This window comes from Lampris incognitus, chromosome 9, assembly GCF_029633865.1.
Source record: "Lampris incognitus isolate fLamInc1 chromosome 9, fLamInc1.hap2, whole genome shotgun sequence".
Classification (NCBI taxonomy): domain Eukaryota; kingdom Metazoa; phylum Chordata; class Actinopteri; order Lampriformes; family Lampridae; genus Lampris; species Lampris incognitus.
The window spans coordinates 21,154,267-21,182,019 of NC_079219.1; the positions used below are offsets into that span (position 1 = coordinate 21,154,267).

The window sequence follows — 27,753 nt, forward strand, 5'->3', positions numbered from 1 at the left end:
GTGAAGCAGGATTTACGGACGGGCCACGGTCTAACCAGCCATAGTTTAACTTCTTAAGGTTAAAGCAGACTTATGTTTTGATGAGGGTATTGTCCCCCCCTTTTTTTTGTTGTTCTTAACACGACTTTTGGAAGCTGCCTTGTGACAGCCACCAATTTGCCCCATTCTCTCAAACTTAAAAAAAGTCATCACACTTTTAGAAAAGTGCTATATAAATGAAGTTATTACTTGTCATTTTGAGTTTATTAAAACAGTGAATATTTCTAGCCTTACAAATTTCTTGAGACATGACTGCTCAGGGTCGCCTATCCTCGCGACCCTGAGCAGGATAAGCGGGTTGGGTGATGGATGGATGGATGGGTGATTAGGTTCACTTGCCTACACACATACATATACATATGGCTGAAACTTGGCTGGATGCTGTTGGATAACTGAAGTGGCCCACCGCCGGACTGTGACCGAATGGTCTGGGTTATATTTAGGGCAGGATTTCTCCCTTTTCAGTCTTTAGCCTCCAACATCGAAGTGCTGTGCATTCAGTTGTTTCACCGTATAGAGTCCGGGGAGCGCAATACCATCGCCGAGGGGATTTCATTAAAGGGTTTGTATTAGATCTCAGTGTCATGTAGGAAAGCCAATATCACAATGTTTCCACTTCTATTTTCTGAAATCGATGCAAACAGTCATGTTTAATATTTTTGTTTTGTTTTTTTTTACTCGATAGTAGACAGTAATGGTTAATAACGATGTTGTATTGTGCATGATCACGTGTTTAATGCAACCTTTAGACCGGCTGAAACCCGTCTTGAAACGCAGAAAAACTGAACCGCGTCAAATCGACGCGACACCTTCTCGCAGTCCCGCTCATCTGCAGCCTCCGTGTAGACGCAGCAGTAACAACGAGGGGATAACAAGTAAAACGGTCTCGTTTTTTGCCACCATGGGCAGCTTCTGCATGCTGACGAGGACCCGCTGTGTGCTCCGTCAGGTTTTGCTCGGCCCGTACACCGCCATGGAGCGCACGTACAGCCTCGACGTTTCCGCACGACTCCTGCGGACGGAGGGGTTCGTGGACGGCCGCTGGATCTCCGCCGCCTCCACGTTTCCCGTGTCGGACCCGGCGACCGGGGAGGAGCTGGCTAAGGTCGCCGACTGCGGGCCGACGGAGGCGAAGCTAGCTGTGGACGCGGCGTACAAAGCCTTTTACATATGGAAACGGTACACAGCTAAGGTATGAGCCCCGAACACCCCCCCCTGCCATGCAAGCCGGCTGTAGATGATTTATTAATGAAGCGAGGGTAAACTGATGGCTAATTCAACGCGGACTGACGCAGCAGTGCCCTCCCTCAGTAAAGTGACATTTATTCTGTATTTAGTGGGCTAACGCAGTTTGAAAATGCATGCACTACACACTACTACTGCAAGATCTGTCCCAATAACACTGCACAGATTGTTAAACTCTGGCTTAAAAGGGAAGACCTGTCCATTTTAAGAATTCAGACGTATCTCTTAAGAATGGCGACGGCTCCTATAGGTATATAGAAACGGACAGATTTTCAGTGTATGCATAGCCTAGTGCAGTGGATTTTTTTTTAATAAAAAGATTGGACCCACTACCACCTGATCAAGTGGCACCTATACAAGCCACCAATTCAGTAATAAGCCACAGGAAAACCTTCAATGACTAGTATGACAACACACAAGCGCACACACACCTCCAACTGACGGCAACCTATATGATTATTATTATACTGGCTAAGTAAATCTTACATTTGGACTTTTCAAATATTTTAATGGTTTTGATGAGGTGTTGCCAGTTTCATCTGGCGTACCATGTAGAGGAGCTCTGTACCACCGGTGGGACTCGTACCACACCAGAACAACATCTCTAACAATTTTAAACAAACCTCCCCTGGGGTAAAAGGATAACTCTTCTCAGATGAAGTCAACCAACACACAGACACATATTTTGATGAACAGGAAATTCCAGCTTTGGCAACATTTGCTAACCCTACAGTTCATAAAACCACCAAGTTAATGCTCCCAAATCTGTCAAAGAATCAAGCTTCACAATTATGACAACCCCTTCTCCCCGCTGAAGAGTTGAAGACTGCATGAACAACTCGAGCAATCAGTAAGACTTTATTTATAAAGCACTTTTTGTTGAATTATTCTATTGATCCTGGATGAAAGTAGTTCCCTGCATTTGACCCGTCCCAACTATGGAGGAGCAGTGGCCAGCTCACCGTGCAGCTCCCTGCATGGTGTGGGCTGGCTCCAGGTTTAAGGCCAGTACCTTGGTCAAGGACAATGGCACGATCATTCATTGTCTTTTCGTGTGTGGAAAAACCACAGGAACATGGGATAGAACATGCAAACTCCACACAGAAAGGACCAGTCGGGTTTGAATCCAGGGCCTTCTATGAGGCAACAGTCCTAACCACTGAGCCACCATGCCACCTTTTCAGTGTGTCATCTTTTGTACATTTAAATGCAGTCCAATATGCTTAACACACCAAGTGAAAGTTTACAGATTAAAAAAAGGAAGGTAGGGATAGAAGATGAAATGAAAAATATGTGTTAATCATGACTGTGAATTATCACCGGAGTGTTTAGTTTATTTACCGTCCAAGTCCTTTGGACAGCTAACCAGCCCTCCCCTAGAGTTCCTATTCTCCTACTCTTTTTAGTTGGCTGGTAAAATAGTGAAAGTGACCGAATTACGGTGCTTACCAGCCACTGCGGCTGTACTTCAGTGTTCAGTTTTCTACCACTGAAAGGGACGGAGCCCCCTTCCTCCACTTTTTTGGGATGTTTTGGACCCCCTGTAGTTCTATTTTCAACATGATCACTCAGATTTCAAACCTTCATCTCATCATTTTGCCTCAGTGTTGGTCAATAATTACTGAAGGTTATGCCCTTTGTTACACTCTTTAACCAAGTGTGAGGCAGATGCTTTGAGATGGTTTGGCACGATAGTAGATCCTGTGTGTGCGCACTAGGCCGCTGAAAAGAACTGGTGTGTTTGAAGGCACATAAGCCTACCTTTTGACGCTTACAGTCCAGCTCCTCCTTGAGGGTTTAGTTTGTGTCAGCTGATGTGCCTAATTCTGGTACAAACCTATTCTGTTTCACAGCAAAATGAATTCCTCAGGAAAACGAAACGCACAAAACTCCAACCTTTAACTTATCTTGCTCACTTTGACAAGATGTGTGATGTCCAATCTGTTGCAACATATGAAGTTTGTTAAATAATGTGGAAAAGCACGTGTGAAGTTGTAATCTCAGCTGTGCTTATGCAGAAAACCAACTCTCTTTGCTTGTGCGTCTCACCTTCTCATCTCCAGGAGAGGAGTGCCCTCTTGAGGAAGTGGTTTGACCTGATGACGCTTCACAAAGAAGACCTGGCCAAGCTGATCACCTTTGAGAGTGTGAGTCTCTCTTTTAAAAGTTCCTATATTTTAACAGTTTTCAACAGTTTGGTGATTCCCAGTGGCGTATGCATCATTTTGCAGAAGGTTGTATTTTTTTTTCAACAAAAATCTAAATCAAATTTTACAAATTGATTATCCAGCGCCTTTCAAACTTAACAGCCCATTTTTTGTGGGTGTAGTTCAGCCCCACCCCCCACATACACACACACGCACACACACACACACATACACACACACACATTTAGCATTCACCCTCCTGGTTGGAAGCCTGACCAGTGAGTGACGCGTGACCGCCAGATTTTTGCCGCAAATCGAGAACTGAGCCATGCCTTATTCAGAAGGCCATTTGGAGAAAAGTGAGGTTTCACATGGGTGCAGATGTGTTATAGAATCTGGGACCAAATTCAGACTGAATTGTTCGATTTGGTCATTTATTTTAAAGACCAGCAAAATAGGAATAACACCAACTTCATGATTTCCAGACACAAAGAAAATATATATATTCTGGTACTGTTCAGATGGCAAATCATTGGTGTAAGGATTTGTATGTCTGTTTCTGTTCATGTATGTTTGTTGGTGTTTTTTTTTTTTTACATGCGTTTAAAATGTTTCTCTTATTACCAGTGCAATCACTTACCATAAGGAGTAAGCTTTGGTGTTCTCAAACCATACTGAACTTCTGCTCTATAATGAATCCTGTGTGTTTTATTGGAATTTAAAATATTCAATTAAATCATTTACAGCTTAAGCTTATTTTTGTGGGTGTTTTTTTTCCCCCCCAGGGGAAACCTATGAGAGAGTCTTTGGGAGAAATTGGGTACTCAGCTGCATTTGTTGAGTGGTTCTCTGAGGAGGCTCGTCGAATGTACGGCGACATCGTACCGTCTCCTGCCAAAGACCGAAAGATCCTCCTGCTCAAACAGCCTGTCGGTGTGGCCTCCATCATCACCCCGGTGAGCCATCAAGTGGAAGGGAAATGGGTCAGCTAGTGCCCCTTTTTGGAGATTGGACCCCCTTCCCTAAGTTAATGCCTGATTGAGTCATTCTCTATACCCAGTTAATCCGATTCAAGACGAACACAAGGGCAGACTGCATAGAAGCAGTCTGTCAAGTTCAATATGAAAAGCTGTTTGGGGGGGGGGTTTGGATTTTTACCCCCTTTTTCTTCCCAATTACCCCACTCTTCCGAGCTGTCTTGATCTCTGCTCCACCCCCTCTGCCGATCCAGGGAGGGCTGCAGACAACCACATGCCTCCTCCGATCCATGTGGCGTCGCCAGCCGCTTCTTTTCACCTGACAGTGAGAAGTTTCGCCAGGGGGACGTAGCGTGTGGGAGGATCACATTATTCCCCCCAGTTTCCCCTCCCCCCTGAACAGGCGCCCCGACCGACCAGAGGAGGCGCCTAGTGCAGCGGCCAGGACACAAACCCACATCCAGCTTCCCACCCGCAGACACGGCCAATTGTGTCTGTAGGGATGCCCAACCAAGCCGGAAGTAACACAGGGATTCGAACTGGCAATCCCCGTGTTGGTAGACAGCGGAATAGACCGCCATGCCACCCGGACGCCCCCAAAAAGCTCTCTTTTTAGTACTACTCTTATTGAGGAAAATATCTGTATGTAGGAGCATTGACATTGGATAATTAAACACTGCTTTGAGCGGTCGTGATTGATGCAAAGCTAGACACTGCACGTGGAAGGATTTATACTGAAATTAAAAGAAGCATCCTTCTTCATGTGCATCGACCAGCACTGGTGTGCTCTGGCCTTGAGGGTTCTGGGCATTAAGAAATATAGTTTTGAAGCCTCTTACTAAAAACTGAAAGCATAGCTTCAGTCTGGTGCACAAAACAAGTCAGATGCTGTAATGGCTTGAATTACTTGTGACAAAAAACAATAAACCTACAAGCCATGAGGAGGCTGAAACCGGCTAGAACTTACTAATTGACGCGTCCGTGTTAAAGTAGGCCACTTATCAGATCAATGACTGAATTTCCACAAGGTCCGTTGCAATAATACTCCACAATTATTTATGTACACTACAAAAATATCCGATGCACAATTGCATGAAAGATATAAAGCAAACGGCACTACCTTGACAAGTGCACAACGAACGACATGACGTGACGGTCAAAAACTTGTTGGCCCTCGCCGGTAACAAACACACCTGCATGTCATCGGGACCATCCACATTATATACACTCACTGGCCACTTTATTAGGTACACCTTGCTAGTACCGGGTTGGACCCCCTTTTGCCTTCAGAACTGCCTTAATCCTTCGTGGCATAGATTCAACAAGGTACTGGAAACATTCCTCAGAGAGTTTGGTCCATATTGACATGATAGCATCACGCAGTTGCTGCAGATTTGTCGGCTGCACATCCATGATGCGAATCTCCCGGTCCACCACATCCCAAAGGTGCTCTATTGGATTGAGATCTGGTGACTGTGGAGGCCATTTGAGTACAGTGAACTCGTTGTCATGTTCAAGAAACCAGTCTGAGATGATTCGAGCTTTATGACATGGCGCGTTATCCTGCTGGAAGTAGCCATCAGAAGATGGGAACACTGGTCATAAAGGGATGGACATGGTCAGCAACAATACTCAGGTAGGCTGTGGCGTTGACACGATGCTCAATTGGTACTAAGGGGCCCAAAGTGTGCCAAGAAAATATCCCCCACACCATTACACCAACACCACCAGCCTGAACCGTTGATACAAGGCAGGATGGATCCATGCTTTCATGTTGTTGATGCCAAATTCTGACCCTACCATCCGAATGTCGCAGCAGAAATCGAGACTCATCAGACCAGGCAACGTTTTTCCAATCTTCTATTGTCCAATTTTGGTGAGCCTGTGCAAATTGTAGCCTCAGTTTCCTGTTCTTAGCTGACAGGAGTGGCACCCGGTGTGGTCTTCTGCTGCTGTAGCCCATCTGCCTCAAGGTTCGACGTGTTGTGCGTTCAGAGATGCTCTTCTGCATACCTCGGTTGTAATGAGTGGTTATTTGAGTTACTGTTGCCTTTCTGTCAGCTCGAACCAGTCTGGCCATTCTCCTCTGACCTCTGGCATCAACAAGGCATTTTCGCCCACAGAACTGCCGCTCACTGGATATTTTCTCTTTTTCGGACCACTCTCTGTAAACCCTAGAGATGGTTGTGCGTGAAAATCCCAGTAGATCAGCAGTTTCTGAAATACTCAGACCAGCCCGTCTGGCACCAACAACCATGCCATGTTCAAAGTCACTTAAATCACCTTTCTTCCCCATTCTGATGCTCGGTTTGAACTGCAGCAGATCGTCTTGACCATGTCTACATGCCTAAATGCATTGAGTTGCTGCCATGTGATTGGCTGATTAGAAATTTGCGTTAACGAGCAGTTGGACAGGTGTGCCTAATAAAGTGGCCGGTGAGTGTAGACAGGCAATGCATTTCCACTCTGACAGGTAGAGCCACCTACTGGGCAATAAAGGGAACTGCCATCAAGAACCCAGTTTCACACAGAGGCATATTGCATAATAGAGAAATGCAAGCAAAATAAATGAAATATGAAATATGGCACTAAACAAGCAAATTGGCTCTAACACGCCGGCCCCTAATTGTTACATGTTGACAGGCGTAACAATTACACCATGTAAATGCAACCAAAGAGCCAAAGTGGGCCATAGGGAACCATATTGTGTTAACAGTCTCAAGTCTGTCTCCCCTTTTGCCGTTCTTGAAGGAGAGGGAGGTACTCTTGTACCCATCTTTTCCAGAAAAGTCCAGAAATATACTGAGCTTGCCTCCACCTCCTCTTCACATACAAATCCTCCTTCACAAAGAGCCCAGGCGGTAAGACTGGCTTGCCTTTCATCAGGAGAATATGGTTGGGAGTGAGCTGTTCAAGATCGTTAGGATCGTCGGAAAGTTTGGTGATGGGGTGGTCGTTTAATATTGCCTCCACTTCGCACAAGACAGTGTGCAAACCATCGTCATCCAGAGTTTGCAAATGCAAAACAGATGCAAGAACCTTCTTCACCATGTGGATAACTTGCTGCCGCACGCCTCCGTGGTGCGATGCTCCTGGTGGGTTGAAACTCCAGTGAATTCCATCTTGGAGCAAGGCTCCCCTCAACCGTTCCTGATTCAGAGCTGTGGCTCTCACTTTCCCCAGGAGGAGTGAAACATGGATACTGTTCCTGCTGTTCTGCAGCCTAAGGTAGGTAACGGTGCCAAATCCATGTTCACTAGCGTCAGAAAAATTATGGAATTCTGCACGAGTGGGGCGTCCAAAGTCTTTAGGCTTAACGCATCTGTTGACTTTGAATGACGTCATTTTTTTCAGTTCCTCCAGCTATCTTGTTCATTGGTGTGCAATATCTTTGGGAATGTCATCATCCCAGCTGCACCCTCTTCTACACAGCTCCTGCAGCATGAACTTGGCAGGCAGTGTAACTGGGCTAAGGAAGCCCAGGGGATCGTACACTGAACTCACGATGGATAGCATACCTCGCCTGGTATGCGGTTGCTCCTTCTTCACCATCTTGAATTTAAAGGAGTCTGTTTCCACACATCACAGTAGCCCTAGGGCTCGCTCCATTGGAAGCTCATTTCTGTCCAGATTCAGCTCTTTCGAGTCCCTTGCCCGGTGCTCTTCTGCAACTGACTGCAGCACTGACCGGCTGTTGCCGGTCCACTTGGTCAATGTGAAGCCGCCTCTCTGACAAATCTCTGAAAGAGCTTGGAACATGGCCACTGCTTCCTCCTCTGTAGGTAGGCTCTTTAGACAATCGTCAACATAAAAGTTTCGCTTGACCGTGTCAACAACATCAGCAACAAAGTGATTGCGATTGTCTTCAGCCGTCTTCTTAGTGCATAGCTCGCACAACTTGGGGAGGAAACTGCCCCGAACAGGTGCACCGTCATTCGGTGTTCCACAACTTCCCGACTTGTATTGCCCTCAGGCCACCAGAGAAAGCGGAGAAAATCTCTGTGTTCTTCAGGAACTTTGACCTGGTAAAATATTGACTTTATGTCTCCCATGAACGCTACTGGCTCCTGTCTGAATCTTACAAGAACACCAAGCAGCGAACTGGTGAGATTAGGGCCTTGTAACAGTTCACTGTTCAGTGAAGTTCCCTGGTATTCAGCACCGCAGTCGAACACCACCCTTAAGTTGCCCTTTCTTGGATGATGCACACCATGGTGGGGAACATACCAGACTTGCCCAACTCCACGATCCAGCTGATGCTGAGGCACTTCCTCAGCATATCCATTCCTGATAACGTCAGTGAAAAAGCTGGTGTGTTCCTTGTGAAACGTTTCATCTTTCGTGAACCTCCTATGTAATCCAAGTAGTCATTGCTTGACCACACAGAGGTTGTTGGGAAGAGCAAGCTGGTCCCTTCTGAAGGGCATCTTCACCCTATAGTGTCCATCCATGAGCTGTGCTGATTCATCCATGATTTTCAGAAATCGAACATCTTCTCTTGACATTATCTTTTCTTCTGAATTCCTTTCGTTGAAATCATGGTTATATTGGTTGCTCAGCATCTCTTCCAATCTGCTCACGGAAATTCTATTGACATTGGCCACTGGAAGCCCATTTTCAGAACCATTATCTGCTGAAGGGGCCCGTTGACCACCCAACCCAGAACAGTTCTCACAGCATACGGACCATTTCCATGGCTGTTGACCACCTCCCAAGGTTCCAATAACCTGGGTGCATTGGTACCAATCAATAAGTCAACATTTGCCTTAATGATGGGGATTTGGACATCAGACAGCTAAGGCCACTTCACCAAATCTTCCTGGGTGGCAATATTGTCACTGGTCACAGGCATTTTCCTTTGCAAAAAGACTTCTGGGAGGCTATAGAAGGTGTCACCACTGAGACCAGACACCTCCAAACCTTTCAGTGAGGTACTTGGGACCACCTTCTCTTGTCCCAAAGTGCGCAGAAGGAAGTTGGTCTGTCGTCCAGTCACATTCAACGCATGCATTAGGTGGTCAGAACAAAATGTTGCAGAACTGCCAGGGTCGAGAAAGGCATACGTTTGCAGTATCTTGTCTCCCTTTGTGGACTTGACTTGGACTGGCAAAATGGACAGCTTACAATCGCCTCCACTGGCCCCAGTAAGATCACAAGTTTGCGTTGAAGCTGTAGTGACAACTGGATTGACAGCAGAAGTGACACTCGCAGATTCCTTAGGCTGCTGGTCTGTGCTGGGATAAGGCCTGTCAATATGAAGCATGGGTGGATGATTTTTTCCGCAAACCTTGCAGGTTAGGCGCTTGTCGCAATCACCACTCATGTGACTGGAACACAAACATCCAAAACAAATCCCCTTTTGCTTCAGAAAGAGAATTTTATCCTTGTGCTTCTTACTTTTCAGCCGCGGGCACTCCACCAGAGAGTGACTCCGAAAGCAGCACACACAAGATCAGTTTTCTCCACTTTGGCATCATGCCCCTTCTGGACAGAGCCTGAGTCTGGTTCTCTGGAGTCCAGACGTGTCACAGTTGTAGCAAAGCTGTTGCCTTTAGCTCTGCTGTACTTGGACTGAGGCTGGGCCTTGCTTCTGTTGCTCAATACTTATTTGCCAACTGGTCGGTCCTGGATGTCGCCAAAAATCGGGTCAGAAAGGATCCTAACTTGGCGTTCCATGAATGTGACGAGATCGTTGAAAACAGCTCTGCTATGTCGTCGCTCCAGTAGCTCATGAGCTGTTGTCTTCCAGCTTTCCCTAAATCTGTAGGGCAGCTTGGTCATGATCATGCGCATGTTGGTAGGCATGTCGAGCTCTTGCATGTGTTGCAGCTCTGTCATCACTTTGCAACAGTTGTGCAGGAACAGAGAATAGGCCTGTAGTGCCTTTACATCCTCAGATTTAACTGTGGGCCAAGCCAAAGCCATCTCAATGTGAGATGTAGCAATCTTAAACTCATTCCCGAAATGTTCATGCAGGAGATTCTTTGCCATGTCGTAACCACGATCAGGCATCATGTGCTGACAACTCCTTACCAGCTCTCATGGTTGTCCTTTTGTGAATTGTTCCAAAAAATATAAGCAATCTGCTTTGTTAGCCTTTGATTAAATGTTATGCTCAAAATGCTCTTATAAAGCTCCTATATTGAAGCGGATCGCCATCAAATGCAGGGATATCTCTGGATGGTAGAGACATTGAGAGCCGTTGTTGCACAAGGGCATCTGTGATTTCGTTCTGCCGTTGCATGATTGTGCTCAAGTCTCCTTGTGGTGGCATTTGAGAAGGTTGATACAATGGTCCAGGTGACCCAGTATGAGCTGGCATAGAATAAAATTGTGGTTGTGCAACAGCTCCACGTTGTGGTGGCATTGGGGAGGTTTGATACAATGGTGCATGAGGCCCAGTAAGAGCAGGCATAACATGAAGTTTTGCAGCAGCTCCGCCTTGTGGTGGCATTTGGGAGGGCTGCGGTTGTGCAGCAGCTCCATACATTTTAGCCTTTAGTTTGACACTGGAGTCAGGCTGTTGCAGTGAAACAGTGACTGACTTTGGTTTGCCATTGGGCTGTTGGATTGAAACAGTTGGTTTTGTCTTTGGTTTGACAACGGGCTCTTGCATAGGAAGATTGAATGGCTTTGCTGCTGGATTTAGCACAGTAGAGATTGGTTGAGGAGGTCCAGTGTGATTTTCCACATGCGAGATCCTTCCATTAGAGCAGCGGTCGGGAACCTATGGCTCGCGAGCCATATATGGCTCTTCCGGTGACGGCATATGGCTCCCAGACAATTTTGAGTTGAAAATTATTTTTTTTTCAAAAAAATCAGTTTGGAACTGATTTTAAAATACTTGTGATATTTCTTAATAATACTGTGTCATTTTAAAGTAAACAGAAATTAGTTTTGAAGATAAATTTCACGGGTCACCCGTGGGTCGGGTCGGGAACCAATGGCTCGCGAGCATGTCCGGGTCATTGTAAAGGTGAAGAAATCAATTTTATCAGATAGCCAACTAGTTTATCCGCTTCAACCCTTGTAACGGAAAAGATGGCGAAAAGAAAAAAAGACGATGATTACCGTGCATTCCAGGCTGCGTGGACAGAGGAATTTGCATTTGTGGAGAGAGCAGGATCTGCGGTATGTCTAATATGCAATGATAAAATTGCATCGATGAAACGGTCAAATATAAAGCGGCACTTCGATACGCACCATGCTTCATTTGCATCGAAATATCCAGCGGGGGACAGCAGGAAAAGGGCATGCGAGGAGCTACAGCGGAGAGTGCAAACGAGTCAGCAGCAACTACGTGTGTGGACCAAGCAAGGTGACGGGAATTCCGCTAGCTTTGCGGGGGCTTTGGCAATAGTAAGGAATGGAAAGTCATTCACAGATGGCGAGTATGCCAAAACATTCATGCTTGATGTGGCCAATGAACTGTTTGATGACTTCCCAAATAAAGACAAGATAATCAAACGAATAAAAGACATGCCCCTGTCAGCAAGAACTGTGCACGATCGTAGCATCATGATGGCAAATCAAGTCGAGGAAACACAAATTAAGGACATAAACGCCGGGACATACTTTTCTCTCGCGTTAGATGAGTCAACAGACGTTAGCCATCTATCTCAGTGCAGTATCATTGCCAGGTATGCTGCAGGTGACACACTGCGTGAGGAAAGCTTGGCTGTTTTGCCAATGAAAGGGACAACAAGAGGAGAGGATTTATTCACGTCTTTCATGGAGTTTGCTAAAGAAAAAAAACTAGCGATGGATAAACTTATTTCTGTCTGTACTGATGGTGCACCCTGTATGTTGGGGAAGAACAAAGGATTTGTAGCGCTTCTCCGTGAACATGAAAAGAGAGCCATCCTAAGTTTTCATTGCATCCTGCACCAGGAGGCGCTTTGCGCTCAGACGTGTGGCCAGGAGCTTGGCGAGGTGATGTCTCTGGTCATTCGAGTGGTCAACTTTATTGTTGCCCGAGCTTTAAATGATCGCCAGTTTAAAGCTCTGTTAGAAGAAGTTGGGAATCATTATTCCGGTCTGCTTTTACACAGCAACGTGCGTTGGTTGTCAAGGGGGAAGGTGCTCAGCCGTTTTGCAGCTTGCCTGAGGGAAATCCGGACTTTTCTTGAAATGAAAGGCGTCAAGCATCCTGAGCTAGACAACACTGACTGGCTCCTGCAGTTTCACTATCTCGTGGACATAACTGGCCATCTGAACCAGCTCAATGTGAAAATGCAAGGTATTGGAAATACAATCTCATCCCTTCAACAAGCAGTGTTTGCATTTGAAAGCAAGCTGGAAGTCTTTCTCAGGGACATTGAAACAGGTCGTCTTCTGCACTTTGAAAGACTGCAACAATTTAGAGATGCATGCTTAGCAAGTGACTCCACTCAACATCTGGATATCCAGCAGCTAGCTGGCTTTACGTTCAATCTCCTGCAGTCATTCAAAGCACGTTTTGGAGAATTTCGTGCGCGCACTGGTCTTTTCAAGTTCATCACTCATCCATATGAGTGTGCAGTGGACAAAATCGACCTGACATGCATCCCCGGGGTCTCTATCGGAGACTTTGAGCTGGAAGTTGCTGACCTGAAGGCATCAGACATATGGATGAGTAAGTTCAAGTCACTTAATGGAGAGTTGGAAAGTCTTGCGCGACAGCGAGCAGAGCTGGCGAGGGAACACAAGTGGACAGAAATTAAAAATCTTCAACCTGAAGACCAGCTGATTCTTAAAACTTGGAACGAGCTTCCTGTGACATACCACACAATGCAGCGTGTGAGTATTGCCGTATTGACCATGTTTGGCTCTACATATGCATGTGAACAGTCTTTCTCGCATATGAGGAACATTAAGACCAACCTACGCTCACGTTTAACTGATGGAAGCCTCAACGCCTGCATGAAGCTCAACCTCACCACGTATGAACCAGACTACAAGGCCATCAGCAAAACCATGCAGCACCAGAAGTCGCATTAAAAGTAAGACATATTTAATTTATTATACGTTAAAAATACTATATGGCTCTCAATGAAATATATTTAGAAATATTTGGCTTTTATGGCTCTCCCAGTCAAAAAGGTTCCCGACCCCTGCATTAGAGGTTCGTGACCGTCTCCCACTCTGTTACGCATTGTCCAGAACAGCCAGTTTAGCAGCGGATGCAGCCAATTCAGCATCAATTTCCAGCTGCTGCTTTTTCCTCCTTAACTCTTCCTTCCTCCTCCTTAATTAACTCTTCCTCCTGAGCCTCCAGAGCTTGTCTCTCCTTCAAAGATGCTGCTTTCACCTGCAGTGCAGCTCTCTCAGCCTCTGCTTTGATACGTTCAGAGGCTGTATTTTTACCACTCGGTCTGCTATCCAAAGGAGTTGAATCAAGTGCAACTGGACTGGTATATATCCGTGAAGACGTTTCGCCTCTCATCCAAGAGGCTTCCTCAGTTCGTGCCTTTCTGACTAGACCAAGCTAGTCTGACTGGCTGGTGAGGAGACTCAGAATTTATCTTCTAAGAGTCGTCCGAGGATATATCCTAGAGGATAAATTCTGAGTCTCATTACCAGCCAGTCAGACTAGCTTGGTCTAGTCAGAAAGGCACGAACTGAGGAAGCCTCTTGGATGAGAGGCGAAACGTCTTCACGGATATATACCAGTCCAGTTGCACTTGATTCAACTCCTTTGGATAACCATGACCTGGATGAATGAGAACATTCACAGACACTCTGTCTACTGGTTTGAGAGTGTCTACATTCAACATTTGATGCGCTGTCACCTGGTTTCACATCATCATCCACATTGTGAGAGAGCACATTATCTGGTTGCGCATCGTCTGGGTGCACGTCAACCACATTGCTCACATTACCAATATTTTGCGCCAACCATTGTTCAACTTGAACATGGAAACTCCCCTCAATTGCCATTCTTTACCCAAACCAGGCGTTTTGTTTTTCAATTTCATCCAGGGGCATAGGTAACACAGACATGACATCATTATGCAGACCTTTGGCTGTCTCGCACAGCCTACCATGTTCATCAAATACACCTTGCACCCCTTTCACATCAGTAGCCTGCATAAATACCTCAATCATTTGCCTCAGCTTTTTAGCTTTGTTTAGTTTCTCTGATCTTTCATTTTGCAACTTTCCCAACCTTTCACATAAAACCTTATAGGTCGGTTTAATTTCCCTTTTCTCATTGTGGCAACACTGTCCGCAGCCGCCTCGGCCCCCACGGGTTTGTCAACATTACTGTCCTCAGAACCGTCCATGTTGACAATCAGCAATAACTTTATGCGCGCAAGTTGGTTCAATCCAAAGTCAACGATAGGCTAGAACGCCCAGCCATTCAGCTACCAATGCTTTGGAATTTACGCTAGCAAACGCAAAGTTGTGTGCACACAATTAAATGGCCATTAATGGGTAGCTACCACATATCTCGGCTCAAGGCCTACTGAAGAAGTTGGCAGCTGGCGCTGGGTACCGTTGGAGCTCCGTTGCGCTGATCTGACGGTCGGCGTTCTCCGTGCGTCCGCGTTTACATCCACACATGAAAGCGATGCACAAACAAATCCCACGCCGTCCTCAATTGATCAGATCAAAAGCGCAGATCAAACGTGAAAACCATCCAGCGACGTTCTCACCGAGCAAAATTTTTGACTTTTTTGTGTAATGGCTTGAATTACTTGTGACAAAAACAATAAACCTACAAGCCATGAGGAGGCTGAAACCGGCTAGAACTTACTAATTGACGCGTCCGTGTTGAAGTAGGCCACTTGTCAAATCAATGACTGAATTTCCACAAGGTCCGTTGCAATAATACTCCACAATTATTTATTTACGCCACAAAAATATCCGATGCACAATTGCATGAAAGATATAAAGCAAACGGCAATACCTTGACAAGTGCACAACGAACGACATGATGTGACGGTCAAAAACCTGTTTGCCCTCGCCGGTAACAAACACACCTGCATGTCGTCAGGACCATACACATTATATAGACAGGCAATGCATTTCCGCTCTGACAGGTAGAGCCACCTACTGGGCAATAAAGGGAACTGCCATCAAGAACCCAGTTTCACACAGAGGCATATTGCATAACAATAGAGAAATGCAAGCAAAATAAATGAAATATGAAATATGGCACTAAACAAGCAAATTGGCTCTAACAGATGCATTGAGCATTAAAAAGTCTATAAAGTGTTTCAGTGTACTGCCAGGACCTGCTGATCAAGTGTCATCACTTGTTATGCTGCGTCAGCTTAACATGTTGACTGTTTACCACAGCACCAGGTTAAATGCTAAAGAAAGCAGTGATATAGCAATATGATAATTTCATACAAAAGAGAAAGCACCCCCATTAAGGTGAAGCATGTACTGCAGCAGGGTTTTAACACAAAAGAATGTGGTATTGTCGTTCTCTCCTACTCATAACGTCCTACATTCAGTGAGTATTAGTACTGTTTGCAGTGCCTCACACTTGTGTAAAAACCAGCCCAGTATCACACCAAAGCGTGGAATACACCCTCCCCTAACCATAACCCTAACCCTAACCTGCCTTCACCTCTTAATCATCACCCCCTACTGGCACTGCACCTTCATACATGCGTGTACTTCTCACGCTTGAGTGGAGGCAAACCGTGACACTGACACGGTGGACCAGCGGGTGTATTACACGCTTTGGCGTGATACCGGGTTGGTAAAAACACACAAAGAACAGACATCCAAATGTTAACATGGCAAGATGGAGAATCATATATACATTTAATGTTTTGTTTTTTTTACCAATTCTTAACTTTTTTTTAAAAAAATTTTTTTTTAACAAATGTCGTAAATTCTTGATTGTGGAAGTACGTTTTGTTTCGGCTCCAGGATTCAATAATTGGAAATGGAATAGGATTAACTGATAAAATGCAAATGATACCGAGCTCTACTTGTGAACCAGGTAAAAAACATGCAAACTCCTAACAGAAGGGCTGGGATTGAACCCAGGACAGTGCTATCACCAAGTCACTGTGCCGTTCCAGTTCCCTGATTATTTTCCTCAATAAGAAGGTAAAGCCTAGCGGTAAGAGGGTGTTGGAAGTGATTAGGAGACCCAGGTTTTTAAATCCACTTACAGGGGCGTCCGGGTAGCGTAGCAGTCTATTCCGTTACCTACCAACATGGGACTTGCCGGTTCAAATTCCCGTGTTACCTCCGGCGTGGTCAGGTGTCCCTACAGACACAATTGGCCATGTCTGCGGTTATCTGATTATTGGGGTATGGTCAGATCTGAGAGAGAGTATAAAACCGCTATTGAGACCCATGGATTTACTAGTGCATGTAAACAGTTTTGTCAGATTTCCTTTGATTCTTTGAAACTGCATGTGAACAGTCACCAGACTCAATTTGAACAATACGAAGACCTTAGACTGATCATGAAAAGATTCCATGTATACCTGTGCATGAAAGAAATGGCATTATTTCAGATCATGTAAACCTTGTTGTGCGGGTGCTGCGTTAATGATTTGTATGTGGTGTCATGTGGGTCCACAGTGGAACTTCCCCAGCGCCATGATCACCAGGAAGGTGGGAGCTGCTCTGGCCGCTGGCTGCACTGTGGTGGTCAAACCAGCCGAAGACACACCACTGTCCGCCCTGGCACTGGCAGAGGTCGGTACATGATCAACATGTCGTGAATTATACCCAGCCAATATGAACTCCGTGCTAGCATAATGAGTATGTGTTGTTGTGGTGGCATGAATTATTTTTGTCTTATTCACTGACAAATTTTCCCCTATGGGATCACTAAATATTACGTTGTTGTTGTTATTGTTGTTGTTGTTATACTTAAACAGAGGCAACCTAAATGCTGTCTTGAATCAGGTTGTTTGTAGTTACAGTGTCATGATAGTAAACCGTTGGTGATGGAGATCTAATCAGTGCCAAAATAAGGTCAAGAAGGTGGCTGTGGGAGATCTTCCTCCCAGCATTACCATTGCTACAACAAATGATGATGGTCTAAACCCAACTCATGTTCTTTGATAGTGGATGAAAAACCTAATGCTTGATGAATTCTGAGGGCATCTTTGAGCCTTATTTAACAAATCGTATGCAAAGGGGGGTGCCCACGTGATGGCTTATTCTTTCACCTCTTGTAAGTTACAGTGATTCTTGTGTGATCTTGATTCTGTGTGTTTTTGTTCTGCGTTGTGTCTACGTGGCATGTGTGTGATTATTGTCTATTTATGTGTGTGTGATTGTTATTGTGTGTGACTGTAGCTATCAGCCGAGGCGGGGATTCCAGCAGGAGTTTTTAATGTAGTGCCATGCTCCAGGGAGAAGACTCCTTCAGTAGGGGAGGTCCTCTGCACGGACCCCCTGGTGCAAAAAGTCTCCTTCACTGGCTCCACAGCTACTGGCAAGGTAGGACAGATCAGTCTCTCTCAATGTTCAGTATAAAATCTGCTCTGCCACAGGCAAAACTTTCCACCAAAGAGAACTAAATATGACATCAGAAGTGCATATTACTACTGTATCTCTGCCAGCCTGTCTGTCTGACAGTCTGAACAGCTGAAAGCAGAGAGAAATAGTTGCGCTAAGAGCTGCTGGATTTTAATTTTCGTTGACATCTCAGATTTGCGTTTCTGTTCTGTGGTTTTTGGTTGTGGGAGGCAGTCACTGCTGCCTAATTTTGCTCCACTGTTACAACCCGTTGATAATACCATTTTAGCTGGTGTGACCGCCCATAACCATCCGACCTACCAGCTCCTTTGGTCTTCATTATCGGGCTTTCACACAGACATGGTATGTGCTGTCTTTTGCATGAAAGAGCACGCGAAAGACCAAAACGAGGAAGACTCCAATTAGATATTTGGTGTACAAAATCCATCACTAATTGCATGCCATATTAGCCAAATAGGTACATATTATTAGCCTAAGTATACAGCCATTCTTACGTTAATGTGATCTAAAATGGATCACTGTAACTTCTCGACCGAGAAATTCTGACAGACCCTGCACTTCATCACAAACCACTGGCAAAAGTTCAGATGATGAGACTAATGCACTTGCTAACAGCCATGCTACAACTGCTGCTAAGCACAAATGAGAGAAGACCCAAAAATATTCAGAGAATTATCTCAAGTTTGGATTTACCTTTAAAGAGACTGAGGGCGTTGAATTACCAGTGTGTGTCATCTGCTCTGCCATGCTGTCAAACGAAAGTATGAAGCCATCAAAGCTGCAGCGTCACTTGGAGACAAACCATACTCACTTGAAAGAAAAACCAGTGGAATACGTTCAGGCCCATCTCAGATCTATCAAAGGCCAACAGACATTGATGAGACAATCAGTTAAAGTTGGTGAGCTTTGAAAGCCTCTTATCAAGTTGCTCTTCGGATCGCTCAGAACAAAAAGCCATACATAATTGCAGAGGATTTAGTATTGCCTGCAGCCAGTGATATGTGCAAAACAATGTTTGGGGATGATGAGTATGTTAATAAACTGAAAAGCATTCCGTTGTCAGACACAACCATTGTTCACCATATTGATGACATGGCATCTGATGTGAGGATGCAACTAGTAGAGAAACTGAGGTTGGCAGAGGCTTTTGTATTACAATTGGATGAATCCACGGACGTGTCAAACGACGCTCAGCTTTTGGCGTTTTTGTGGTTTGTTGACCAAAATGAAATGCAGGAGAAATTTTTGTGTTATGCCGATGACACCCAGCTGATCTTGTCCTTTCCTCCCTCTGACACAAGTAGAGACACGCATTGCTGCGTGCTTGACTGACATCTCGGAGTGGATGGCGACACACCACCTGAAGCTCAATCTGGACAAGACAGAGCTGATGTTCCTCCCGGGGAAAGGTTGCCCGCACCATTGACAACACCATGGTGACGCCAACTTGGACTGAGGAATCTGGGTGTGATCCTGGATGACCAACTGTCGTTTGCTGAAAACGTTGTATCGGTTGCTCGCTCCTGCAGATTTCTCCTCTATAACATCAGGAGGATTCGCCCATTTCTCACCGACGAGATGGCACAGGTGCTCATCCAGGCTCTGGTCATCTCCCGGCTGGACTACGGCAACTCCCTCCTTGCTGGCACCCCGGCGTCAGCCATCAGACCTCTGGAGCTTGTTCAGAAAGGTGCAGCTCGTCTGGTGTTCAACCACCTTAAGTTCTCCCACACAACTCCCCTTCTCATGTCCCTACACTGGCTCCCAGTAGCTGCTCGCATCCAGTTTAAGACTCTGGTGCTAGCCTACAGGGCAGTGAAAGGAAAGGCTCCTTCCTATCTCCAGGCCATGGTCAAGCCCTACACCCCCGCCCGACCACTTCGCTCTGCTGCCTCGGGACGCCTGGTTGCACCGTCGCTCAGAGGCCCCTGCTGCCGATCAACCCGGTCACGACTCTTTTCTGTCCTGGCCCCACAGTGGTGGAATGAACTCCCCACTGATGTCAGGACAGCGGAGTTGCTGCCCATCTTTCGGCGCAGGTTAAACACTCACCTCTTTAAGAACTACTACCCTGTTACTTGTTCTTAGCACTTATTGTATTCACTCATTATAAAAAAAAAACCTCTTTCTTGCACTTTTACTTTAGCACTGGTTTTGCTCTTACATGCTTGTTTAGATGCACTTATGACCTCTGACCTCTCCTGATTTCCGACGTTAAATGCACTTATTGTAAGTCGCTTTGGATAAAAGCGTCGGCTAAATGGCTGTAATGTAATGTAATCTAATGTGTTGTGTTGTAAGCAGCTGCCTGAACGCAAAACAAGTTTGATTGTGATCGATGTTTTTTTCAGAGAAAATTATATACCCTGGGCAAACTGTGTTGCGATGTGCACTGATGGTGCAAGAGCCATGGCTGGTTTAAAAAGTGGACTGATAGCGCTTGTCAAAGATGTGGCTCCCCAAGTCACGTGGACGCATTGCATGCTACATAGAGGAGTCTCGTTGCTAAAGAAATGAGTGCTGAATTGTCAGACGTCATGGATTCTCGTGAAAGCTGTCAGTGTTGTCAAGAAGAGTGCTTTGCGAACGCGTCTCTTTTCCTCTCTCTGTGCTGCTGCAGCAGAAGAACACACTGTGCTACTTTACCATTCTGGGGTTCGATTGCTCTCACGTGGAGCAGTGCTGTCATGTGTAATCGAGCTATGTACGTCTATTCAGGAGTTTTTACTTTGCCAAAACTGCACAGAGCTGGCTGCAAATTTCAGTGACGTTGTCTGGGTTGCTAAACTTGCATTTCTTGCAGACGTTTACTGAGCTGAACAAACTCAACAGTTATTTGCAAGGCCGCAGGACACATACCATCCAGCTGTATGACCGAATGGAAGGCTTTCTGAAGAAAATCAAAAGATGGAGGGAGCGAGTCAGGGAGGGCACTTTTTCCATGTTTCCATCAGTGGATGAGTTGGGAGATTGTGCAGTGCTTTCGCCTCACGTAACATGCACAGTTCTTGCACACTTGGAGGCACTCAAGGGTCAATTTGGGAAATACTTTTCTGAGGCTGACTCCTGGCGCAGGGACAAGACATGGATACATTTTCCATTCAAAGATAATGCAACAGATGGCTCAAGCTTGACAGTGACAGAGGAGGATCAGCTCATCGAACTATTCCACTGGCAGTACATACAGAAACATGTATGAGACAAGACCACTCATCCAGTTCTGGATCTCTTGCCAGAAAGACTTACCACAATTGACAGCAAAAGCAATGAGGAGCCTTTTACCTTTTGCAATGAATTTTGCTTTGCAAGACTGGATTTTCCTCCCTTACCTACCTGAAAAGCAAGTACAGGTCAAGACTGCAGCCTGAGGCTGATATGGCCCTCTGCCTGACAACCTCCATCTGCCCTAGAATAGACAAGCTGTGTGCCACTCACCAGGGTCAGACCTCTCACTAAGGTAGGAGCTGTGCCATCCACACATAAAGTTAGGCTTAATGCTTCATTGCCCCTCCCCCATTAAAATTGTAAATGTAAAACATATCAATATAGAATTAAAACATGTTCTATAAAGCACCCCACTATTATAGATAATGTACGTATAGTTCTGTTTATATATACATATGTTTATGGGAGTATAGGTATGTGTGTGTGTGTGTGTGTGTGTGTGTGTATATATATATATATATATATATATATATATATATATAATTTATGTTTTTTTATCTTCCACTTATTCAGTTCACTTCTGTACAAGTAATGTAAGTCACTGTGCATTCTTGATTTTCCTAAATAGAAAAATAATTACAAAAAAACATGTTCTATCCACCTTATTCCTAGCCCCCATGATACCTTGCATGAATTATGGGTGCAACTTCCAGCTCGTCCTGTCACTGAACCAGAACCGCCGTTTTCCATGGTAACAGTACGCTAACTATATTTCTTAGAGCGATTTGTATGGCGTCTCATTCATTCATGAAGATCTAGACACGAACAGCAATAGCTAACACTTCTTCAGCCAAATATGCCACCGGTCTGTGATACTGCTTTCGCCAAAGACCGGAAGTATTACCCATAATCGTTTCCCCACTCACCCCCCCCCCCCCCAGGGAACTCGTGGATAAATATATGAATCTGTCAATAATTATTTTAATGGCTTAGCATTGTATACACCATTACTTAGTGCTTTTATACATGGCACTATAGGCCGCCGTACACATTATTGTTGGCACGGTTTAATAAGCAACACAATTTTATACGATATGTAATAGGAGACACATTCCATGTCAACTTAATTTTTATGAAAACACAAAAACTGTGACACAGGGAAAGGATGGACATTTACCAAACCAAGATTTTTATATGGAAGCAGGAATCCATGTTAGCCCTAATTAGATACAAACAGAAGCTGCTGAGTTACTCTACAACTTGTAAAGAGCCAAACCACAAGTACAGCTGAAAAAGATGAAAGCAAGCCCCTAAATAATATTTTTGACAAGAAGTGTGTCAGCCCTATGATGATGGCCCGGCAGCCTGTCCATGGTGTCTCCCTGCCTGCTGCCCAATGACTGCTGGGATAGGCTCTAGCATCCCCGCAACCCTGACAGCAGGATAAGCGGTTTGGATAGTGGATGGATGTAATGGGGGGTCCCACCACCGTGTCTCTATCAGCCAAGGGGTCCTTGGCCTGAAAAACGCTGAAGACCTCTGGGTTGGACTGAGGGTGGCAGTGTTGTAGTAGAAAACCTCTTGTCAGCTCTCACAGATCTAGTACACAGAGTTTAGTTGGCCAACGCCAGTATGTCACCTTTCTACTCAGCTCATCGGTCTAACTTGCAGTGACCCCACGTGTGTTGCCTACATAATACAGGTCTTGGTATCTTTGATCATAATGTGTGGGGTTTTTTCTCCCCCTGGAAGAAAGAAGGAGCAAATATTTTCTCTCTCAGTGTGGCTGTGTGAGGCATCTTATTTTTTGTTGAGTATATAAAAATGCTGGGTGCTGTAGCTGGGGTTGGGTTGACACTGTTTCTGAATTTTGCCCATCTCTGTTCAGATCCTCCTGAAGCATGCTGCAGGCACTGTGAAGAGGGTTTCAATGGAGCTGGGTGGCAACGCTCCTTTCATCGTGTTTGACAGCGCCGATGTGGACAAGGCAGTGGCAGGCGCGATGAACTCCAAGTTTCGGAACTCAGGCCAGGTGCTGTGATCTCTGAACGGGACGGCACCATAACCCACTGCAAACTAGGCCACCCGAAGACAGGGTGGCCTAGTTTGTGAGGAAGGTCCAGTTTTGATTCCAGTACCACCATAGCTGTTAAAATATCTTCATGCAAATAAAACATACTCCAGTAAAATAACCAAGAAGTCAAACAAACAAAAATTACACTTCTTTTCATTGAGTCTGGCTTGAATTTGAAATTATGCACTTAAAAGTTGTACCTACTTGCCAGTTGAAAAGGCTCCTGAGTCATCAAAAAGATATGAAATAGATTAAAAATATAACCTTGGCTGTTTTAATGTTGCTTATCTAGGGATAAAAGCTTATTGCACTACTGCACTTACTGTAAGTCCTTCAAGATAGCTATCATTTAAATGCCTTGAAATGTTAATATACATATCATGTGGCGGCACGGTGGCGCAGTGGTTAGCGTGGTCGTCTCACAGCAAGAAGGTCCTGGGTTCGAACCCCAGGGTTGTCCAATGGTGGGGGTCATCCCAGGTCGTCCTCTGTGTGGAGTTTGCATGTTCTCCCCGTGTCTGCGTGGGTTTCCTCTGGGTGCTCCGGTTTCCTCCCACAGTCCAAAGACATGTAGGTCAGGTGAATCGGCCATAGTAAATTGTGCCTAGGTGTGAATGTGTCGGCCCTGTGATGGACTGGCAGCCTGTCCAGTGTGTCTCCCCATCTGCCGCCCAATGACTGCTGGGATAGGCTCCAGCATCCCGCAACCCGAATTTGGATAAGCAGCTTGGATAATGGATGGATGGATAACATCATGTTAAAGATTAATTCTCAAATTATAAACACAAATTGGGTGACAAGAACAAAAACTGGCCAATGTATATTGATCAGATCTAGATTTAACCTTCAAATCATCCAGGATCTTTCTCTCTCAATAGATATGGCCAAAAGAGTAGAAACAGCTTTAGTAATAACATGTAACAATAGCAGTATTAATTCAGTATCAATATAGCTGTCAGGAAGTCAAACAGAAATCACCATCTACAGGATTGTAACTTGTCAAATAAATTGGCTTCTGATTCTAGATATTAATGCGCAGCAGTGACTACACCCATAACACGTTCTCTCTGCTTCTGGCAGACGTGCGTGTGTGCCAATCGGTTCCTGGTCCAGAGTGGAATCTACGACCGTTTCACAGAGAAGCTGGGCCAGGCCATGGACGCCGAGCTCCGTTTGGGCCACGGCTCAGAGCCCACCACCACCCAGGGTCCGCTTATCAACGTAAACGCTGCTAAGAAGGTAACGCTGTCACAAAACCTATCCTAATGAGCTGCAGGGTGGGATTTTACTGCTAGATTACCAGCCTCTCTGCCAGTAAACTGAACATCGGCTATCTAAAGATCAGACACAGTAAAACTGTAAAACGTAGCTGGTGGCTCAACTCTTTGATTGCATGCCTAATTGGCTGAAGCCTATGTACAATGTACTGGGTTCGAATCCAGTCCAAGACCTTTTGTTGCTGTTCCCCTGTTTATCCCATATTTTCTGTCATTTAGCTCATCTTGATGTCCCAATTTTAATTCCATCTCAGGACTTCTGCTGTTTACACCAAAATGTAATTAATGAATAGTAGGGGTGGGAATCGGATGGTACCTCCCAACGCAACATGAGGATATTTTTGTTTAACTTTGATGCATATTGTGATTTTTCCAAATATTACAGTATAATTAATGTTGTGATTCAGTATGAAGATTTTTTAAGGCTCGATCCACTCTTATCTGCAGTAAAATGTGAAAACGACGATAGTTCAAAGAAAATAGACAACAAAATGCATTTAAGCCCCATGTGTTACAAAAGCCTAAAACATGAGTATGCTTCCCTGGGTAAACATTCAAACAATTCAAAATCAGACATTCAGATATGTAGAAATCATTGCATCAAACCTCTTCACAGCATCTGTGTATCGTGCCTAAACATTGCGATTGAGGGGAAATGATGCAATATTAATATCCTCTTAAGGTTGCAATTTTTATTGAATCGTTTTCCTGCTAAGTCATAGCAATTGGGTTTTTTTTTTATCCGTATATATTTGTTCATCTTCAGGTGATGCATCAGATTTCGGATGCTGTGTCCCAGGGGGCAAAGGTGCTGAGGGGGGGTAAGCGGCTTGAGGGGTCATTCATGCAGCCCACCCTGCTGGCCGACGTCACCACAGACATGCTGTGCACCCAGGAGGAAACATTCGGCCCCCTCGTACCGGTCATCAGGTCTGTGCTCAGAGTGAATCTCATGCTAATGCTAACAATCTTTCTCATGCACATTCTGAAGCTAATTACCCAACACTAATGTCATGATCCGTTTCCACCATTTTAAAACTGTGGTACATGTGTCGTTCCCCCCCCCCCCCCCACAGGGTTATGTAGAGTGACTTAAGGACTATGCAAAGCCTAAATTATAGCACTTTTTATTTTGGTGTTTAATTTTGGAACCATATGTATCGAATTCTTTTTAAGAAACTAAAATTTATGGCGGCAAGTGAGACTTGGTTATTGGGAGTGAGAAGTTTAGTTATCGGCGTGAGCGTACACTGAATGTTTTCGCTTTATGACTGTGCACTTCCTGTGTTTAAGAGAAGAACAGCTGCTGAAACTGTGCTAGAATACCAACTGCTCTCTCTTCCTGTTTTTTAGGTTCAACACAGAGGAAGAGGCCCTGGCCATCGCTAACGCGTGTCACATGGGGTTGGCAGGTTAGTATATCTCTGGCTTCTGTTGCTCTTGGGGAAAACCTGTAAATCCCCCCCAACACTCCTTGCGCTGAAACATGCTTCTTCATAGCTAGCTACACGTAAGCGTCATCATGGCCTCCAAATTGACAACAGCGTGTCCGCTGTGTCCACAAGCCTACACAGCACATCATGGCCAATTGGTTCAGCTCTGCTGAGATAAGCTAAATGTCTATTATCTTAGTTAGCAAGTTAAGAATTAGACTGTTTTGCAGGGTACAAACAAGCAGTCACAAGTAATATTTATATAAAACAGCATTTTCTACAGTTAGAGGCAATCTGCACAAATATAATGAATGAATGACTACATAAAACAGGATAGGTTGACCTGGATGAGTGTTTTAAAAACAACATTGGTTTAAAATGCATTACCCTACACACAAGTACATACAGTATAAACGCACTATTATAGACACTAATGAAACAGCCTGTAACCATTCTTTTATTCCTTTATAACCAGTACTTGTGTTTTTCCATAATTGAATCTGACCTTTGTTTTTGAAAATCAATTGGGGAAAAAATGATTAACATCAAACTTGATGTTCATAAAACTGACCTTTAGTACATGACATGAAACAGTCATGAAGTATTTTTACCAAATCCTTTTACTCCCTTATCTTCTCAACACTCGCGAATACAAACACATTCACAGGTATTTGGATAAAAAAAAACAACAACTTGGCAGCGTGCAGAGGCCCGGGGGGCATTATGACTCTGGAGACAATGCTATCGAGTTATGTTGCTGGTGTTTTGTAAGCATTTTCAATGTTCCCTTTTTCTACCTCACACCCTTATAGGCCCAAGCTCCCCTCTCGTTAAACTTGTGCTTGATGTAACTGTGCGTTGTGCAATGATGAAAAAGTTGAATTATATTGATGCTTTTACCACCAATGCTTTTTTTTTATGAGTGTCAGAGCAAGTCGGGTTCCCTGTCCTATGACATGGAGGGAACCGCCTCGAAAATCTACATATCGTGACAGGTTTTGAGCCCCCGGTCTTTGTCGCCCTGCCCTCAGGCTACTTCTTCTCCCAGGACATAAGTCAGATCTGGCGCGTGGCTGAGGCACTGGAGGTGGGCATGGTTGGCGTCAATGAGGGTCTCCTGTCCACCGTGGAATCCTGCTTCGGCGGGGTCAAACAGTCGGGCCTGGGAAGCGAGGGCTCCAAGTACGGCATCAAGGAGTACCTGGACATAAAGTACATGTGCTTCGGCGGATTGACCCCTTGAGATGGGGCAGACGGACAGAGTCTCTCTCTCTCTCTCCCTCCCCCCTACCCCAGTCACACTACATGAAGTGCAGGTATGACAATGGTTTGTGTCTGACTTGGTATCGGACTTGTAATGTTTTAGGCAAAGCCGTGTTTGTTAACTTGAAAAAAAATAAATTTAAGTACAGTCCAACTGGTCCGTGTCCAAAACCTGCTTGTCCACTGGAATTACAGTGGCTGCCAGCTAGTAGCTCCAACCCCCCCCAGTTTCCAGTATTCATGTATTTCAAACAGGCAAAATTGCCTCGATAGTGCAGATATCAAATATAATTACCTGGCCACACAAAGAGAGATGATCTGGCTCTCCTTATGTAGCGTTTATGCAGTCACGTTAGTTTTAAAAATGAAATCCGTGATTTCTCGATCCATCTGTCATTCTGTCGGTAAGAACTACAAACAAGACGTAGCAGCTATTGTTGCTTGTGTGCCACCAGCTCGGCAGTAATCAGTTCCCACCCTTGTAAAAATGGGATCCTTGTACCAAAGCTAACACGTGCAATCTAATGTACTACAAAACTACATCACACTATATGAGAACACTATTCTACTGTAATACTGATTGTGGAATTAGTGGATTAGCTGTCCAACAGAAGCGTTGCCACATCATCATCACATGTAGTCCCTTTTTTCCTTCCTGTTTGAGTAGGACGGTGTTTGCTGCTGCACCAG

General features: G+C 45.0%; 1 protein-coding gene across 2 annotated transcripts; it reads left to right on the forward strand.

The window, feature by feature from the left end:
* The first annotated feature begins 533 nt into the window (after window positions 1-533).
* aldh5a1 (aldehyde dehydrogenase 5 family, member A1 (succinate-semialdehyde dehydrogenase)) lies at window positions 534-27,290 on the forward strand. Of its 2 annotated transcripts, XM_056286321.1 has the most exons (11): window positions 534-601; window positions 989-1,231; window positions 3,348-3,431; window positions 4,217-4,387; window positions 16,943-17,059; window positions 17,669-17,812; window positions 22,905-23,048; window positions 24,171-24,329; window positions 25,134-25,297; window positions 25,721-25,779; window positions 26,832-27,290. In XM_056286321.1, the coding sequence occupies exons 2-11, from the start codon at window positions 1,013-1,015 to the stop codon at window positions 27,041-27,043; spliced, it is 1,473 nt and encodes a 490-aa protein (XP_056142296.1). In that variant the 5' UTR covers window positions 534-601; window positions 989-1,012; the 3' UTR covers window positions 27,044-27,290. The 2 variants fall into 2 exon arrangements, with proteins under 2 accessions (XP_056142296.1, XP_056142295.1); XM_056286320.1 differs by lacking the exon at window positions 534-601 and having other exon boundaries at window positions 855-1,231.
* Window positions 27,291-27,753: the final 463 nt, after the last annotated feature.